We start from the raw sequence: 17,203 nt of genomic DNA, 5'->3' as shown, positions 1-17,203 counted from the left end.
ACCCTGAGGATTACTCTTAACTAGCCTTAACTACATGAGCCACCCATCCCTGTCAATATTACCTATATTAGCACAACTGAACAGCAAACACAGCAGATGCCATGCTAGGATTCAGTCTGCCTATTACTAGTCTTTCCTGTGCTAAGCTCCGATTATAGGCAGTCAAGACAAGAAGTAGGGTACAGACGGCCCAGAAGTCACCTACCAGTAGACTTCCTATACTAGGCTCTGCAGTACTTGAATGAACAATGAACACACGGTGAGGGGAAGAGTAGTGCTACAGGGAGGTTCAGTGTCAGTTCTGATTCTCCAAAAAAACTTCTGAGGAGTGAGCTAAAGGGATGGTCAGAGGGTTTGGACTAGAGCGCAGGTTTGAAAGTGGCTCTAGATAATGTCGCATAAGGTTTTATGGAAACTTAAATTGTATGTAAAATATAGCAATGCAAAATAAGTGCAGCTCCCAGCTGTAACTTAAAATGATTTTTGCAAAGCATTCTGAGTTACAACATTACCCCAGACCAAACAGAAGTTCAGTGTTGGTTCCAGGTGGGAGGGGAATCTAGCTGAGGGCTGGGAGCCTGCAGCCAGGTCTGTACAGCAATGGCCAGGGCTCTCTGCCAGCACCCATTATTTTCAGAAAGGGAGGGAGGAAAGGCAGCAGAGGGAGCTCATTCTTGGGGCTCTCCAGTCAGTGCTGAAAGATGGGGTGCATGAATTGGAGCCCCCCCACCTTGGGGGGAACCCCAAAACACCCATCCCCACCCTCCAGGAGGGGCTAAAAAAACCCCCAGACTGAACTCCCTCCACTCCCTTTCCAAAACCATCAATAAGCTAGGAATTTCAGATTTTTTTTTCATTGTGGTCACTGTTTTTTTGGTGGTATTGATGCACATTGAAAGATTTAATGTGATAAACCCTATAGATTAAAGTTACAGGGATAAATAGTATACAAAGGGTCACTGCTTTACAATCAGAATCTCTAATTCTGAGGACATCCTTAACACTTTATTGGAATCCACACTCACTACTGCTTGAACTGCCAGATTAATTGTACTGTTAAAAGTGATATGGTGTTCATGACTGTTTGCTTTTCTTTACAGGTCTACAGAACTTCTAAAAGCTATTAAAATACAAATTTTCAGAGTTGTCTCCTTTCCCCTGAATATATTTTGTACAAGGAAATAAATGTAAGTTTTTATACAATTACACATTAAAAAGCATTACCAATTAGCCAAAAGCACCCCCACACTGATGCTGTTCAAGGCTTTATCCTACTATTGCTTTACCAAAATCTGCACTCCACAAGCCTTGAGAGTAAGAATCTTTAGATTATTTGTAGAACTCTGTATTGGAAGCCCAAACACCACCAGTCAATATTAATTGGAAACAAACATGCTTGCCAAGGACACTCTGTAAATAAGTCAATACTAGTAGAAATCAGAAGGGGATTATTTCCTGAAAAATTCAGAATCAATCTACTCAGCAGGAGACTGTGAATAGAACATCACCACAAAAAGGAGAAAGAAAAAGAAGAAAGAGAAAGAACAGAAAAAGAAGAGGGGTCAGAAAAAGAAGATGGGTCAAGTAAGTAAAAACAGTGATCATGCTCATCCTGAGACAGGCTACCCTCTAGTAATTACATAATAGCTAACTACTGAAACTCAAACAAGTCTCACTATAAAAAAAAGCAACTTACTCATGCTCTTTGTGATAGATATGAAATGCTAGATGAATAAGGTAAGACAAAAATGTTCTCAGCAGCAATGTCTCATATGGAGAATGCAACTCCTCAGGTGGTAATTTATCTCCTGAAACAGAAGGGAAAAAATGAAGGTAAGAATCCTTACTGTCATCGCTAACTGAATTACTTTCATCTACAAATACTAAAATTATATCGTATATCCCTACGGCCCTCTCCCAGCATCCTATGACCTGCCATATTGATACAGCATCCTGAGAAGAAAGAGCAGAAGTGGCATTACTGCCAAATAAGCCAGCCAACAGGGAATCACCAGGCTCATTAGAAAGCAAAAAGCTTATTAATGCTTTTCTAGCCTTCGGCAAGGGGGGGAGGGTGTGTGTGTGTGCGCACACACGCGTGCACACATGTATGCATGTTATTTTGGGTTTATTTTCACCTGAAAATATCAAAGCACTTAAGTAAATCTTATCATGCCTACTGGGGAAGCTGAGGTAAGTAAGCAAAGTGCCCCTGAACAAGCCAATCTGAGAGCTGCATGTATAGAATTCGCCGCTCAGACTCCCTGTCCCTAGTCAAAGGATTAGAAGCTTTGATGATTAATCAACAATAAATAGGAATACAAACCATTCAGTATCCTATCCATATCAGCAAGGGTTATATTGCAATGATGAAACTGACAGTCCTTTAGAAGTCTCCAGAACTGGAGCTTAGTCATCAGGAAGGTGTTGTCAAGTGACTGATCACAGCCTAAACTGCTGTAAAAACTGTAGATTCTCCTCAGTTCTGTGATGTGTCTCAACACAGCATATTCTATCTGAATAAAACAATAAACGTAGGTGTTAGCTGTAGTCTATTCACATGGATGTTGTTTTGACTGAACCCATCCTGACAAAATCTGTTATCAAAAGCTGTTTTTTTGATGGTTCGGGATAAATAAATGCGTCTCATGAAGCCCCTGACACATTACACCTATTGTGCAATTAAATGGTTACTTGCACAATAAATTATGGTGTGAGTTTCCATCAAATGATAAAAACTGTTGCTTGGTAGGAATAACATCTGCCAGGGACTTCGGTCAATTTGCCAGTGGACAAACATCCAGTTCCCCAAAACAATACCAAATCTAACACACCAGATACCCTTCTGGCAGTCACAGCACAGGAGGTCCAAGCAAAATAGATATGGAGCCTGAACTGCCTTTTGTCCCCACAGGTCAAATACAAGAGACACTGGCAGGAAGTCCAGGGGAAAGTTGAACTGATGCTGCACAAATTGTGTAAGATAGCTAGAGGCCTTCAATATCATTTGCTTTACAGAAGAACATAGAAGTCTTGTACAGCAACCAATGTCTTATTGTGCAAACACAGAATAAAAGGCAGGCCCTGTCCCCAGAATTTAATTTTTCAAAACTGTCTATCATAACTTGACTGGGCAAGTGGAATGTTATACTTCTTTGATGACACCTTGAGGAATGTGGGCGTGTCTACATGAGACGCAAATGTCACTGTAGTGATGAGCAATGTGGCATCAGCAGGCGTGAACCACGATGCCAGTGCTACTGCACAGTAGCAACAAGCTACATGGGAAGTAGCACGAGATAAAATCCATGCAGCATTGGGACTGTGCAGTAACTGTGCAGTCCAGTGCATGTGTAGATGTCCACAAAGGTTCGCTGTTGTCCCAAGTCTTATGAAGGGCCATTTAATGCTTTTTCACTTGCACTGAAGTGTTCTAACACTTTTTATGGGATGCTCAGCAAGGGGAATACTGCCTGTTTGGTATGTTCCTTCCTATATCTTGCTGTTGTTGCTTACCTTCTTCAGACTTTCAGATCACAGGCAAATACAGACTTGTACATAAAATGCAAATAAAATCAAGTTACACAGAATGAAGAACAGCAGCAGGCACACTGAAGAAAGCAGATGCAGGCTCTTACCTGTTTTACTTCCTCCTTTCTGTCATTCTCTGGAATCAAGTCCAGCAATGAAGATATATCTAGTTTGATGTTTGAGCCCAAAACAGAAGTATTTCCTTGGCCATCAGTTATTCTGATGGTCTCTACCAAGTGAGCAAAAGTAACAATTAGCCTGGCTCCACTAAATACCTAGTGATATACAAATATAAAATAATATTCTCTCTTATCTCTCCCCCTTCTCACTGATTTCAAGAAGAGAAGACCTAACTTAGTTGGTGAAACACCTGTTTCACTGGATGAATCTTAACAGATACACATGAAAAGACATTAAGACATATATGCACCTTATTAATGAAACATAACACACCAGGCTATTCTATCTTGTTAAACTTCCATACTGCAGTGTTTCCAAATACACCTAGATTATGGATTTAGCAGCACATGGCAAGACTTTTCAAACAGGCTTCATTGTCAAGGATGAGAAGAAGCATGGAAACAAAGAATAAATAATTGATGGTGCCCTTTCTTGACGGTACAGTCAGTGGAAAAATGTTATTATACAGGTTTCCCTCACTTTATGCTGTACGTGTGTTCCCGGAAAACAGTGCATAACTCAAATTTGCATAAAGGGAACCCACTTTACAGTGTAACAAATTGGGATACATTCCAAGACCTTGAATGTACTGACCCCCAGACCCATTTCTACCACTTTTACAAGACAATTTTGGTACTCACCAACAGCAGACAGTACACACAAGCACAGGGCACTATCATACTTGGGATGGCAACTACAGAAATACATGCCGCAGACAATGAGCAAGGAGCACATATCCACACAGGAGAAGATATTTTGGTGTGCCTCATTCCCACAATGCACCACATAAAGTAGCTGGCTGCTGGCTTCTACCACACTGATCGCATAAGAGTGAATTTACCTCGCATATAATGAATTTTTGGTATAAAAAGGATTTATGCATAGAGCAAATTTTTATATAAAAAGGATTTATGCATAGAGCAAATTCACATACAGAACCCGCATAAAGCAAGGGAAACCTGTGTGTCCTTGTCAAGATTGACTGTTCTTAGCAGAAGATAGCTACGGATTTTAAAATTACAAGTTCATCTGGATGGAGTTTGTCCCAACCTGAGCAGAACTGCTGCCAAATCAGGACAGAGCAAAGGAGAGGTTTAAATCATCTGTACATGTATGCTCATGACTTATGCTCTGTCTAGTTTGGCGATGTCTCAGGCTTTGCATGGGTGATGTAACACCTAGGCTGAAAGCATGATGCAAGGTCCAGAACAGTGAGAGCCTTATAGACACCTCCATTTCTGAACTTAGCAGCCAAACAGCAGGTTTTTGTTGTTGGGGTTTTTATTGTTCTTTAGGTGAAGGGACTGATCATGAAAATGTAAAACATTTTTTTTCCTGTCACCTAGATACATATTCACTATTTGGTCTAGTGAATATAGACTTAGGAAACCAATGTAATATAAAATCAGTTTAATTTTTAAATGAAAATACTATGATCTAAATCTGCAATTATCCAAGACAACTTCTATTAGTAATTGGGCTTTTTGGTTGTCTTTTAGCTTCTCTTTTTTACTTTACACATTTAGCTTCTCTCTTTCCTTGGAGTCTCAGATCAGCAGAGACTCCCTATGCCTGAAGAAGGATGACTGTGCCCAAAAGCTTGCTAAGAACTTTTTTCCAACTACTCAGTTGGTCTAACAAAAGATCTTGCATCTACTCAAAGAACCTTGTCTGTCTATTAGTAATTCAAATTTAATTTATTAATCAATATATCTGTGGGACACGTGTATGTTTCCATTTAAAAGTCATATATCACTCACATAATTCAAATATTTTAAATCAAACTTCTCTGCTTTCCTGTCACTTCAGGCTGCTTACCAGTGCCAATGGGGCTTTGTGTGCGAATGCCACTCAGATCCTGTGTATTCATTACATCCACTTGAAAAGTGGGATAATCTGCAATTTGATCATTTATAAACTCTCCTTCATAAATACGTCCATTCTTGAAGACAAACCTTCCCTAGAGAGAAGAAGAGGCTCTTTGCTTTTGTTTATATAAATATATATGTAGTGTAAAAACATCACTAGAAAAGAAACGCCTTCCCTAGCACTTAGAAGGCTTCCTTTTGTAATCTAAAGGAAGTTTAAATTGCAATCCATGAGATACTACAAAACGAAGGATGATATTTACATTCTTGTGCAAAGAGTGTTGAGGTGAAGTATTAAATATCTGTTCAACGCATTTAGAACAGTTTGCAGCTTTTCACAACAGACTGTGCCTAGATTTCGGCACTTTAGATAGGGCTGGAAGCACTGTATTCATGTGGGTGTGACCTTGTGCAAAGGCAAGTTGGAATCTTCTGGAGGAAAAAAGTGCATCACACATTAAAACTGACCTTAGCCAAAAAGACAAGAGAAAGTGAAGGTTATTTTTCAACCAAGAGGCTGAAAGGATCAGACATCTCATGCACTGAAAAAAATTGTGTTAAAACATGTTTCATCATATACAAACTGTGATCCTCCTCAGCAGTCTGATCCAGTGCCCAAGGAACTTGATGGAAGGTCTCCCATTGACTTAGTAAGCATTGTAGTTGATGTGTGCACTTAGCAAAATGAATGCTGTTTTCCTTGAAGAAACCTAGCCATCTGCTACACAGAGGGCATGTCTACACATGCTATTAACGTGCAGCAATAAACTCTGCAGTTTAGTGCTCCTGGGAAGATCCCAGGTGCACAGTTTACCCGTGTGCCTGGACCACAGCACATTGAGCTGGGTTGCAGCAGCCCCAGCTGGCAAGGGGCTCGGGGGGGCGGGGGGTCAGCCTGTCAGCCCAGGGTTGCTCCAACTGGCCTCAGTGTACTGTGGAGGGGATGGCTAGGGCACAAAGGTGCTTCAGTGCAGGGCTAGCTAGCACATAGCCCCTGCACTGAAGCATCCTTGTGCCCCAGCCAGCTGGTCAGTTGTGCACAGCTGCTCATGAAGAAACAGCCTACATGTGCGCAGCTGTTCATGAAAAAACTCCACAGCAGGGTAGTACTTGTATTTACAAGTACTACCCTGCTACGGAATTTATTGGTTTTGTGCACCCTAATAGGGGCACACATGTGGACACTGAGACATTTACTGCAAAGTTAATTAGTCGACTGTGCAGTAAATGTCTTGTGTAGATGCACCCAGAGCCTCTTTCACTATCTTGGCATTTTATTTTTCTCATTTCTGGTTAATACTCACAAAGCCATGCTTTTTATTGCAAATCCATTCTCCATCATACATTGCTCCACTGGCATAGATGAACCTTCCACGCCCATGACGATCACCCTTCACAAAATTTCCTATGTATTCATTCCTCAAAGGATACTGAGACCCAGGTATTCTCTTCAGAAACCAGGTGTGGGTGCCATACCCATGCTGAAAAAATATAGGCTATTATGAGAACTCTACTCTGGTACAGATCTAGTTTCACAGAAAAGAGGAAAATGACTCTGGACACCTGCTGATAATTACACTAACTGGGATTCAATACATCTCTGGGGTGCACCAGCTATGACACAAGGTCTCCAGTGGGAGTTATGGGAAAACATGCTATATACATCTTGATTCTACCTCTGTCTTAAAATACTGAATTTAGATACCAAGCTAAATGACTAAAGGTGAGATCTACATTGTCATAAAGCAGTTTTATATAACTTGTTCATTTGAAGGGCTTTATTTCCAATTAAACTTGCATACTATGCAACTCGACCTGCCTAGTGCAGGTCAGCTATCGAAGGAAAGGAGGGTAATACCTGTATGCCATTTGCCCATTGCCCAGTATACTCCTGATTTATTGTCAGCCACCTCATCCTTCCTTCCCCATGGCGCACATTTTTCTCCCACTGACCTTCATATATATTTCCTGATTCATAACTGCATGAAAACAAAAATAAAATTAATTCTTTAGCCATTGGATAAACATAGACAAAAATGGGGGAGGCTGGCACAAATGATAGGTAGATGCACAATGCCAATTGACTTTCAAGGAGAGTTCTACACTTTCACTTGGGGGAAAAAGGCAATGCTAGAAAAGAGAGGATATGGACTCCCAAGAGGGTAGAAGCTGGATGCTGGTTACTTCTGGCAATAAGCAGAAATCTTCACCTCCACATGCAGCGGTTTATCTGAAGAACAGATATACAGACCTGGTAACAGAGAGGGAGGAGCATGTTCCATTGGCCAGACAGCCTCCACCAAGAAGCTGCGATGGGTGGTGGTGGTTGGAGACTCCCTTCTGTGTGGAATGGAGGAAGCCATCTGTCAAATCTGATCTGCTGCCTAGGGAAGTCTGCTGCTTGCCTGGAGCCCAGATCAGAGATATCACAGAGGGATTACCAAGACTCATCCAGCCCTCTGACTACTACCCCATGCTGCTCATCCATGTGGGCACCAATGATACTGCCAGGAGAGACCCTAGGCAAATCAAACAAGGCTCTGGTTGCAAGGGTGAAGGTGTCTGGGGCTCAGGTCATGTTCTCTTCAATCCTTCTGGTCAAGGGAAAGGGCCCAGGCAGGAGCAGGTGCATCCTGCAGATCAATACCTGGCTGCACAAGTGGTGTCGCCAGCAGAGATTTGGCTTCTTTAACCATGGGATGCTGTTCCAAGAAGGATTGCTGAGAAGAGATGGGATTCACCTAACAGAGAGAAAAGATCATCTTCACAGACAGGCTCGCTAACCTAGTGAGGAGGGCTTAAACTAGGTTCATTGGTGGATGGAGACTAAAGCCCGGGTACATAGGGAAGGGGCAGACCTGAAGGAAGAGCAAGCAGGAGGGGCAATAGGGGAGGTATTCTCATACTTCCTGAGAAATTAGGGCAATCAACTAGTTACCTCAGGTGTACCTGAATGCAAGGAGCCTGGGAAATGAGCAGTAAGAACTGGAAGTCCTTGCACAGTCATGAAACTAGAATACGATTGGAATAACACAGACTTAGTGGGAGCTCACATGACTGGAGCACTGTCATGGATGGGTACAAATTGTTCAAGAAGGACAGACACGGAAGAGGAGTAGAAGGAGGAGTTGCACTTTATGTAGAAGAGCCATATGACTGCTCAGAGCTTCAGTATGAAACTGGAGATTAACCTTAACCCACAGACTTTCAACAGGTCGGAAGGGAGAACAACAAGGATGATGTTGTGGTGGGGGTCTCCTATAGACCACCAGACCATGAGGAAGTGGTGGATGAGGCTTTCTTCAAACAGAAAGCAGAAATTTCCTCATCACAAGCCCTGGTTCTCATGGGGTACTTCAATCACTCTGACATCTACTGGAAGGGCAATACAGCAGTGCACAGGCAATCCAGGAAGTATTTGGAGAGTGTTGGGACAACTACCTGGTGCAAGTGTTGGAGAGGCCAACTAGGGGCCACGCTCTTCTTGACTTGCTACTCACAAATAGGGAAGAATTGATGGGGAATGTAGTAGTGGATGGCAACTTGGGCAGCAGCAACCACAGGATCCTGAGGAAAGGAAGGTGGAGAACACCAGAGTAAGGACCCTGGACTTCATAAAAGCAGACTTTGACTCGCTCAGGGAACTCATGGGCAGGATCCTCTGGGAAGCCAGTCTGAGGGGGAGAGGAGCCCAGGAGGGCTGGGTGTATTTTAAAGAAGCCTTACTGAGAGTGCAGTAACAAGCCATCCTGGTGTGCAGGAAAACTAGCAAGTATGGCAGAAGACCAGCTTGGCTTAGCAGGGAACTCTTCAGTAAACTAAATCACAAAAAAGGAAACTTATAAGAAGTGAAAATTTGGGAAAAAAAATTGGGAGGAGTATGACAGCATTATTCAGACGTGCAGGGATGAAGTTAGGCAGGCCAAAGCGTAATTGGAGTTGCAGCTAGCAAGGGACGTGAAGGATAACAAGAAGGGTTTCTACAAGTATGTCGGTAGCAAGAGGAGGATCAGGGAAAGTATGTGTCCCTCACTGAATAGGGGAGGCAACCTTGTGACAGAGGATGCAGAAAAGGCTTAAGTGCTCAATGCCTTCTTTGCCTCAGTCTTCACAGGCAATGTCAGCTCCCAGACTACTGCACTGGGCAGCAAAGTTTGGGAAGGAGGTGAGCAGCCAACAGTGGCAAAAGATCAGGTTAGGGACTATTTAGAAAAGCTGGACATATACAAGTCCATGGGGCTGAACAGGATGTACCTGAGAGTGCTGAGGAAGTTTGCTGATGAGATTGTAGAGCCACTGGCCATCATCTTTGAAAACTCATGGCAATTAGGAGAAGTATCAGATGACTGGAAAAGGGCAAACATAGTACCCATATTTAAGAAAGGGAAAAAGGAAGATCCAGGGAACTACAGACCAGTCAGCCTTACCATCCCTGGAAAAATCATGGAGCAGATCCTCAAAAAAATCCTTCTCAAAGCACTTGGAGAAGAAAGCAATTAGAAATGGTCAGCATGGATTCACCAAGGGCCAGTCATGCCAGACCAATCCAACTGCCTTCTATGGCGAGGTGACTGACTAGATGTGGGGAGACCAATTGATGCGATATACCTTATTTTTAGCAAGGCTTTTTGATATGCTCTCCCACAACATTCTTGCAGGCAAGGTAAGGAAGTATGGGCTGGATGAATGGAGTGTACGGTGGATAGAAAAGTGGCTGGAGCACTGGGCTCGAAGGGTAGTAATAAATGGCTCGCTGTCTAGTTGGCTGCCAGTATCAAATGGAGACAACAGAATACAACAAAAATGGTTAGGCAGCTAGGGGACATGACTTCTGAGGAGAGGCTAAGGGAACGAGGTAGAGAAGATGAGACAGAGAGGATTTAATAGCAGCCTTCAACTACCTGAAGGGGGTTCAAAAGAGGATGGAGCTGGACTGCTCGCAGCAGGGCCAGGGGGCTGTGGGTCAGGAGTGAGAGACATGGGCACAGGCAGGGGCAGGGCACTGGCATATCAGGGCTGCTCAGCGCCACAAAGCAGCACCACAAAGTAGCTGGACCCACGTCCTGGTGAGCAAAGCAGGCAGGGGGAGCTCTGATTTCCATGATAAAAAACCCAGAATTAAACACCAAAACCTATAGGCATGTAGAATTCATTTTATTATAAAGACCAAGGCACTGGTAAGCTTCCAAATTGCTTTCAATTTGTAGATTTATCAAGGAAACATTGTATTCAACTGATACCTATACATATATAATGGTGTTTTGTTTTAAACATGGAAAAACGTGGATTTGAGGGTTTTTTTAAATCAAAGAATGTTGGATTTTTTTGTATCAAAGAATTTGCAATTGTTTTAACAGAGAAAACCAAGATCCCTGCTAATAATCCAGGAACATGCAAGACTTCAGGGGAGACATCTGTGTTCAGGGTCTATGCACCAAAGTCTAACTTCAACATGCAAAGGAGTAGGCACTGAAGTCCTGCTTTACTGAGCAGTCTTGAGACCTGCTGTTTATAATGGGAGAGAGAAGGCCAGTAGATTTTGAAAGTCATGCTCTGGATCAACTAATTCTGCCTGTAGATGTAAAGCTATTGACAGCAATTCCTCAGTTGAATATCTGTATACTGGAGTCTGACTGCAGCGCATAAAGACTTCACATTTGTTCAGAACTCAGGAAATTTTACTAAAAATCTCAGTTGTTCTAAGGATGGGAAAGTAGGGGCTTGACTGCACTTATTGCTTACATGGTGCTTTCAATCTACAAAGTAGTTCACAAATATTGGCCAATTCTCTGTTCAAGGTAGGTCTGCTAAAAGCAAGCAAAACACCTTCTCATGCACCTGAAAAGCACAGAATTCACTTCATTGTGGAGAGGAGTCAAGACAATTTCTTTTAAACTGCTGTATAATGTTTACTGTGCCATTCTTTGATTATTTATCTTCAACTGGCTTTTTTTTAACAAAAAATAATAGCTGCATTTTGAGTAGCTTTAAATGCCTCTACAACCAGCAAGTCAGAGGAAAAAATCAGGTCTATTGCATAGAACGTACAGACTGTATGTTAATGTATTAAATAAAAAAAAAAAAAAAGAGATTTCTGAAGATTTGCTGAACTGAAGTGTTGTTATACCTACCATCTTATCCCCCAGCCCTCTTTGATGTTGTTTACCCAGTCACCATCATACAAGGAGGTTCCTTCTTGATTATAATAAATGGTACCCTGTAACAAGCAGTATGATCAGTTTAGTAAATCACCATCTAAATATTCACATAAATGATTTAACAACATACTGCATACACCAAACAAAACAAGTAGTTCTCTTGGCAGCAGTTACTAAGAAACTGCTGACAATTTATGTTAAAAGCAATCGAGTCTAAAATAAAATAAATCCTGGTATTCTCATCAACATTAGCTACAGACTTAAATAAGACCATGGGTCAGTTAGGCACCTTAGTATGATCCTATTCTATCTTCCCCAAGTTGCTGAAAAATTGTTAATGCAAAAAGTGGGGTGGGTTGTGCTCTCTACTGCTTTTTGTAAACTGGTTGGAAGCAAAGACAAAAGGCGTGTTAGAAAAGTAGATGCACTAAGTTTTTAGGGACCTGAATAGGGTGAAATAGGATTTGGCCCTATGTGTTCAAAAAAGGCTTATTACATTAATCCAAAAATTGCCATCCTCCTCAAATCCTTTGGACACCGAGAATGCTGTCACAGCTCTGCTACTGCTGCAATGCAGCTGTCACAGCTCTGCTACTGCTGCAATGCAACTAACTACAGCAAACATTCTGACCTGGGTCACAGCCTGGCATATGTAGGCTAACGACTTAGCTATTATTGTACTTATTCACATACTTAGGCTATTATTTTCAGTGCACTTAGAGAGTGAGGTTTGGTTCACTGTCCTTTTCCCAATGTGTCCTGAGCTGCTATTACTATTGAGGTTTATTTTACTCACACAGCATTAGATTCTTAACTGACCTAGTCACCATCCAATTAGAGGTGCCAAAAAGAGCAAGAGACATTTATGATTGCTAATTAATTTTACAGCAGTAGAGTGTCTGACATCTACTGTTTACTCTTTCTACTACAAATCAGCAATCAATACATTAGAGCGGGGATTTTCAACCTTTTTTAGTCTAAGTACCCCAAGCGGCCGAATGCCATACAGGAGGAGGAGGAGGGTAGCACACGGCCAGACTTTTATCCTAAACATCACTAGCCTGAATGAAACTTTGTGCTTCCTTCACTTACCTTCCCATGTCTTTTGCCTTCACACCATTGGCCAATATAAGAAACTGGATGGGTGCCACTCTTGTACATGCCAAATCCATGCCTTACTCCTTTTGTGATCTCTCCTTCATATACACTGCCATCACACCAGGTATAAGTGCCATTATACATCTGAACATTCTTAACAAAGGTGCCCTAAGAGATTAAATTAAAAAACTGATTATTCACTAAAGCAAGGGATGTCCTAAATAAAGACGGGACCTTACAAGATCAATCGGGTCCAGCCCTAATGTCTGTAAAATCTAAGAAAAGTGGGAGCAGCTGCCCAGGAGGAAAAGCCCCATCCAAGAGCTGGCCTAAACTAGACTGCGGAGAAGCCCCAGGATTAGTTACGCCTAAGGAGAAGTTTGGAGATAAATGTTATTTTATCTTACTGCTAAATTTTGCTTGTTGTTGTTGTTGTTGCTGTTGTTGTTATTACTCAAAGCAGAACACAGGAAGGAAGCAAGTTCAGACTTTACATATGCGGACTATCTGTTCAGAGCAGCAGTTCTCAACCATGGTCCTATGAACTCCATGGTCTCAAAAACACTCTGACTTGTGGTCGTTCTGAGTTCTTTGCAACAGAAGAATTGCTCCATTTTGGGGTTTTTTTGTAATAAAAAATGAGTGAAAACTAAGAGCTGGAATTTTCTCAGCAGTGCCTCAAGTCTAACAAGATTGAGAACACTGGTTTAGAATAAGTCAGGAAAGAAAACATTTCACGATGTCCAAACAAACAGGATAAAAAAAACTCACAAAAAATATATTTTTTCTTTTAGAACACAGCTGCTACCATTATTTTTTCTATCTCTGACTGTAATCATCTCCTGCAAAGTACATGCTCTCCTTGAATTTGCGCATTTAGACCATAACCAATTCTAATGGTGCACTAATAATTAATACAAAACTTTACCTCATACTTCACTCCATCAGCCCATGTGTAAGTCCCTTGTCCATGCATAAGCCCTTCAGAAAACATGCCCTTGAAAATAAAACACATACTATCATTTTTATGTCTTAGCCTATAACTACCAGATAATTTTGGGAGCAGTAACATGCTCTAATTAAAAGCCTTCCACTATTAGCACCAGATTAAAAAAAAACTGTTAATGCCAGCAGCTCTGACAGGAGTTTTAGCTGCCCAGTCTTCAATGAAATCAAAAGGAAGAGTAGCCTGCTCACTTGTAGGGGAAGAATTTGTCTCGCTTTACTTGCTGATATACTCACCCTGTACACACTTCCTCCCTCAAAATATGCAACACCTTCTCCTTCATACAATCCATGGACTTTTTCTCCTTCATAACTACAAGAAAAATAAACTAAAGATTACATTTTCATATCACCATGAGTAAATCTGAGACAACAGTAGTTAAAAAGCTGGATTCTACACATCTCCCTAGGGAGGGATGTGCATTAATGTCACCAAGATACCCTACATATGAAGCAGCAGCAAACATCTCATTACATCAGTGTCCCTTTGCATAAATACTACCTGTACGCTTCCAGTGAAATTTATTTTCTCTAAATAAAGCCAGAGGAACCGGACATTAAGGCTGCTTGGAGATGTTAAAAACAAAACATAACCGTGCTTTATTGGAAGCAGCAGCATGTTACTGCAACCTGGCTCTGCAGTATCTGTAAAGACTGGGTGGTTCAAATGGGCTTTTTGGCACTTTTAGCTAAAGCTGATTCAATGAGTTATTAGATAAAACCACCAAAAAGGCCCCACTAAAGCACCCAATCTTTACAGTTGTCAGGCAAACCAGGTCGAAGTAATGTGCTACCTCTTCTGAGCACATGTCAGGCTTGACACAGGAATGGGCTGAGTTCTAGGGAAAGCAAACACATTGTTTTTGCTTTTGTTTTAATGTGCAAGCATCCTAAATGAATGACTAAGAGTATGAAGCAACATTCTAGGGCCAGGACCAAAGGCTATAGTAAAGGCTCCCATTCTCCACGTGCACTCCTGTTCACAAATCTAATAGTGTTATAACAAAGCCTCTGGCCCCATTATTGCCTATTCAGTAGTCAATGCAAATACCCTCCCCTGCATGGTCAGTCTGCTGCTGTACCACTGTGCAGTGGAGCTTAATTGGAGTGGAGAGCTCTGAGGGTCCATATGCACATGCACTCACAAACATAAAAGTTATCAGTATTTGCTGTTGCACCATGCATTCCTGCCTGGTGCCTTTTAGGCAGAAAGTTCCTTAGCATAGGAGCGTTGTCCACATCTGTGTCGTAGCAGATACATCAGGGCTATTTAAATAATAATTCTGTGTAAGGGACATGTTTCTAACTAAGCAGAGATACTTCTAACATACCTTTTTACGATGAGTTGAGTTAGAACAGGCTCTTCATAGTACTGAACAGCCTCTTGAACCACAGGTTCTTCCACCTCTTTTGATTCTTCCTGGGATACCAATGTGTTTGGCTGTACTTCTTCCACTTGATTTAATGAGGTCTGTAAACCTGGGAACTTAGACAAACTACCCTCATGTGAAGGAACAACAGGAGGAGGAGGAGGGAGAGGCACAGATTTTTCAGCCTTTTTGCTATCTTTCTTCTTATCCTTAGCCATAGTTCTGAGTTGTTCCAAAGCTACACTTTTTCCTGAATAAAAATGTGAGATCCTGTGGTCTTCTTATGAAAGAAGTTTAATCTTCAAAACCTGAACTTATTTAACTGGAAAATAAAATGAGAAAAGCAAGTAGCATGATCAAGTCTGGTTTCCTTCCTCTTGCTTTCCAAAAGATTAATATTTTGGAAAGCAGAAGGGATTTTTGCAGTTACTAACATACTCAAAAGTTTCATGTGCTTCTGCTAAAAATGAGGGTGGAAGAAATGCTGCATTAATATACTTTACTTGGTATCTATAACTTGCACTATGAGTATTTATGAAAATAAGGGTCATATTGGGCCATCACATCTTGGTGACTTCAGCATGAAAGTGATAGAACAGTTCAGGTGCCTACAGTCATGGCTTCCATTGCTTTCACGGTTAAAGCTTCCTTATTTTGTATACCTGATTCTGTGGGCACTAATACTACATGCTGCATTAGGTAAGAATGACTTAGAGGCGGCAAAAACACATTCATTAAATCCTCATCGCTATTTGGTTACAGCAAATAACATACTGAAGCAAAAAGCCAAAGCTATTATTACCTTATAGCTATTAAGATATGAAGATTCCTATGAGACTAACTTCCCAAACCTAAAAACAAAGCTAGAAAACTTTTTGGCTAAGAGAAAGCAGTTTACACATAGCCAGCTGCACTCCATGCACCCACCTCAGGTTTTATTTGCATAATCTTTTTACATCCCCCAACACGCTCTAGTTAAACAAGCGCAGGAGAAAAAGAATATATATTCTAGGATTGATGTTTAATAAAAATTGCCCTTAGGAGTTTCTGCAGGGTAATATTTAACCATTAGGAAGGCTTGTTTAGCAGCCATGAAGCAGTTAACCCAGAAGCTATAAGACCCTGTGCTATCTTTCTAGTGTAGTGAAGGGAGAGTGGGTTGCCTACAGCTGACACCCAGCACTTATCCCATGCACAAAATCAGTTTTGCACGTATTGCCCACTTACACAGCTAGAACTTGGGGATTCATCTTCACTGGCTCTAAGCCCCGCCAGGAAAGCAGGGGATGGCAAAAACAGGCTGTGTAGGAAGCAGCCCCAGATTAGCAAAGGCCCGTTCCCCCATTCACTACTGTATGCAGCAGCAGCGTCCTAGGTCTGACGGTAACTATAGTAACTGTCTTCCAACCAATCAAATACTTGCAGTTCTCTTAAAGAAACCAACACCCATTTCCTCCCCTCACAAGGACAGCTGTTCCCTTCCAAGTGCTACACCCCGTAGGCAGATGTGCAACAGTCCATTGTCCTTTGTTGTCTTGCGCTAGGACACTACAGCAGCCCCCATCCGCTGTCATCACATGGCTGCTGTGCACCCCAGCATTCCACTGTGGTACAGTCCAAACTGTTCCCCTCCACAGGCCGGTATGGTATAGTCTCCAATCCCCCAGGTATCATCCTGTAGAAATGCAAAAATGTAACTAATGACATTAAACAAAATGGTTTCAGGATGGAAGATGCGTTTTTTTTCCTCAAGGCAGGCAGCACAGCAGGTGCCAGGCACACTCAAGGGAAAAGCTTTTTCTTCTGGTGTCTCCACTTTTCATTTGCAATTCCTTTAAAATGATATGATAGTGTTTACAATATTATTTTGCAGTACACACAGCCAGAAGCACTATGCTACTACACTGGCTGCCCACCTGCTTTTTGGAAAATATTTGGCTAGTTCATTTTGTTTACTGAAAACACTGGATGGAGAATAGTAGTTGAACAGCAT

The 17,203-nt window shown here is 41.7% G+C and overlaps 1 protein-coding gene across 3 annotated transcripts in view; it reads right to left on the bottom strand.

The window, feature by feature from the left end:
- The window catches only part of LOC102560315 (radial spoke head 10 homolog B2), a 40,927-nt gene extending 24,316 nt beyond the window's left edge, over nucleotides 1-16,611 (bottom strand). For 2 of the 3 annotated variants that reach the window (XM_019494757.2, XM_019494756.2), the window contains exons 1-12: nucleotides 16,438-16,607; nucleotides 15,172-15,532; nucleotides 14,078-14,153; nucleotides 13,764-13,832; nucleotides 12,830-13,003; nucleotides 11,711-11,796; nucleotides 7,438-7,558; nucleotides 6,884-7,060; nucleotides 5,530-5,671; nucleotides 3,639-3,760; nucleotides 2,327-2,516; nucleotides 1,697-1,808 (exon numbers count right to left, since the gene is read on the bottom strand). In XM_019494757.2, the coding sequence (XP_019350302.2) occupies nucleotides 1,697-1,808; nucleotides 2,327-2,516; nucleotides 3,639-3,760; nucleotides 5,530-5,671; nucleotides 6,884-7,060; nucleotides 7,438-7,558; nucleotides 11,711-11,796; nucleotides 12,830-13,003; nucleotides 13,764-13,832; nucleotides 14,078-14,153; nucleotides 15,172-15,428 (1,526 nt within the window). In that variant the 5' untranslated portion in view covers nucleotides 15,429-15,532; nucleotides 16,438-16,607. Of the gene's footprint in view, nucleotides 1-1,696; nucleotides 1,809-2,326; nucleotides 2,517-3,638; nucleotides 3,761-5,529; nucleotides 5,672-6,883; nucleotides 7,061-7,437; nucleotides 7,559-11,710; nucleotides 11,797-12,829; nucleotides 13,004-13,763; nucleotides 13,833-14,077; nucleotides 14,154-15,171; nucleotides 15,533-16,437 lie in introns of all 3 variants that reach the window. The other variant, XM_019494758.2, reaches the window with a different exon arrangement.
- Nucleotides 16,612-17,203: the final 592 nt, after the last annotated feature.

This window comes from Alligator mississippiensis, chromosome 13 (genome assembly GCF_030867095.1).
Source record: "Alligator mississippiensis isolate rAllMis1 chromosome 13, rAllMis1, whole genome shotgun sequence".
Classification (NCBI taxonomy): Eukaryota; Metazoa; Chordata; order Crocodylia; family Alligatoridae; genus Alligator; species Alligator mississippiensis.
This window is presented reverse-complemented; position numbering and strand designations above follow the sequence as displayed.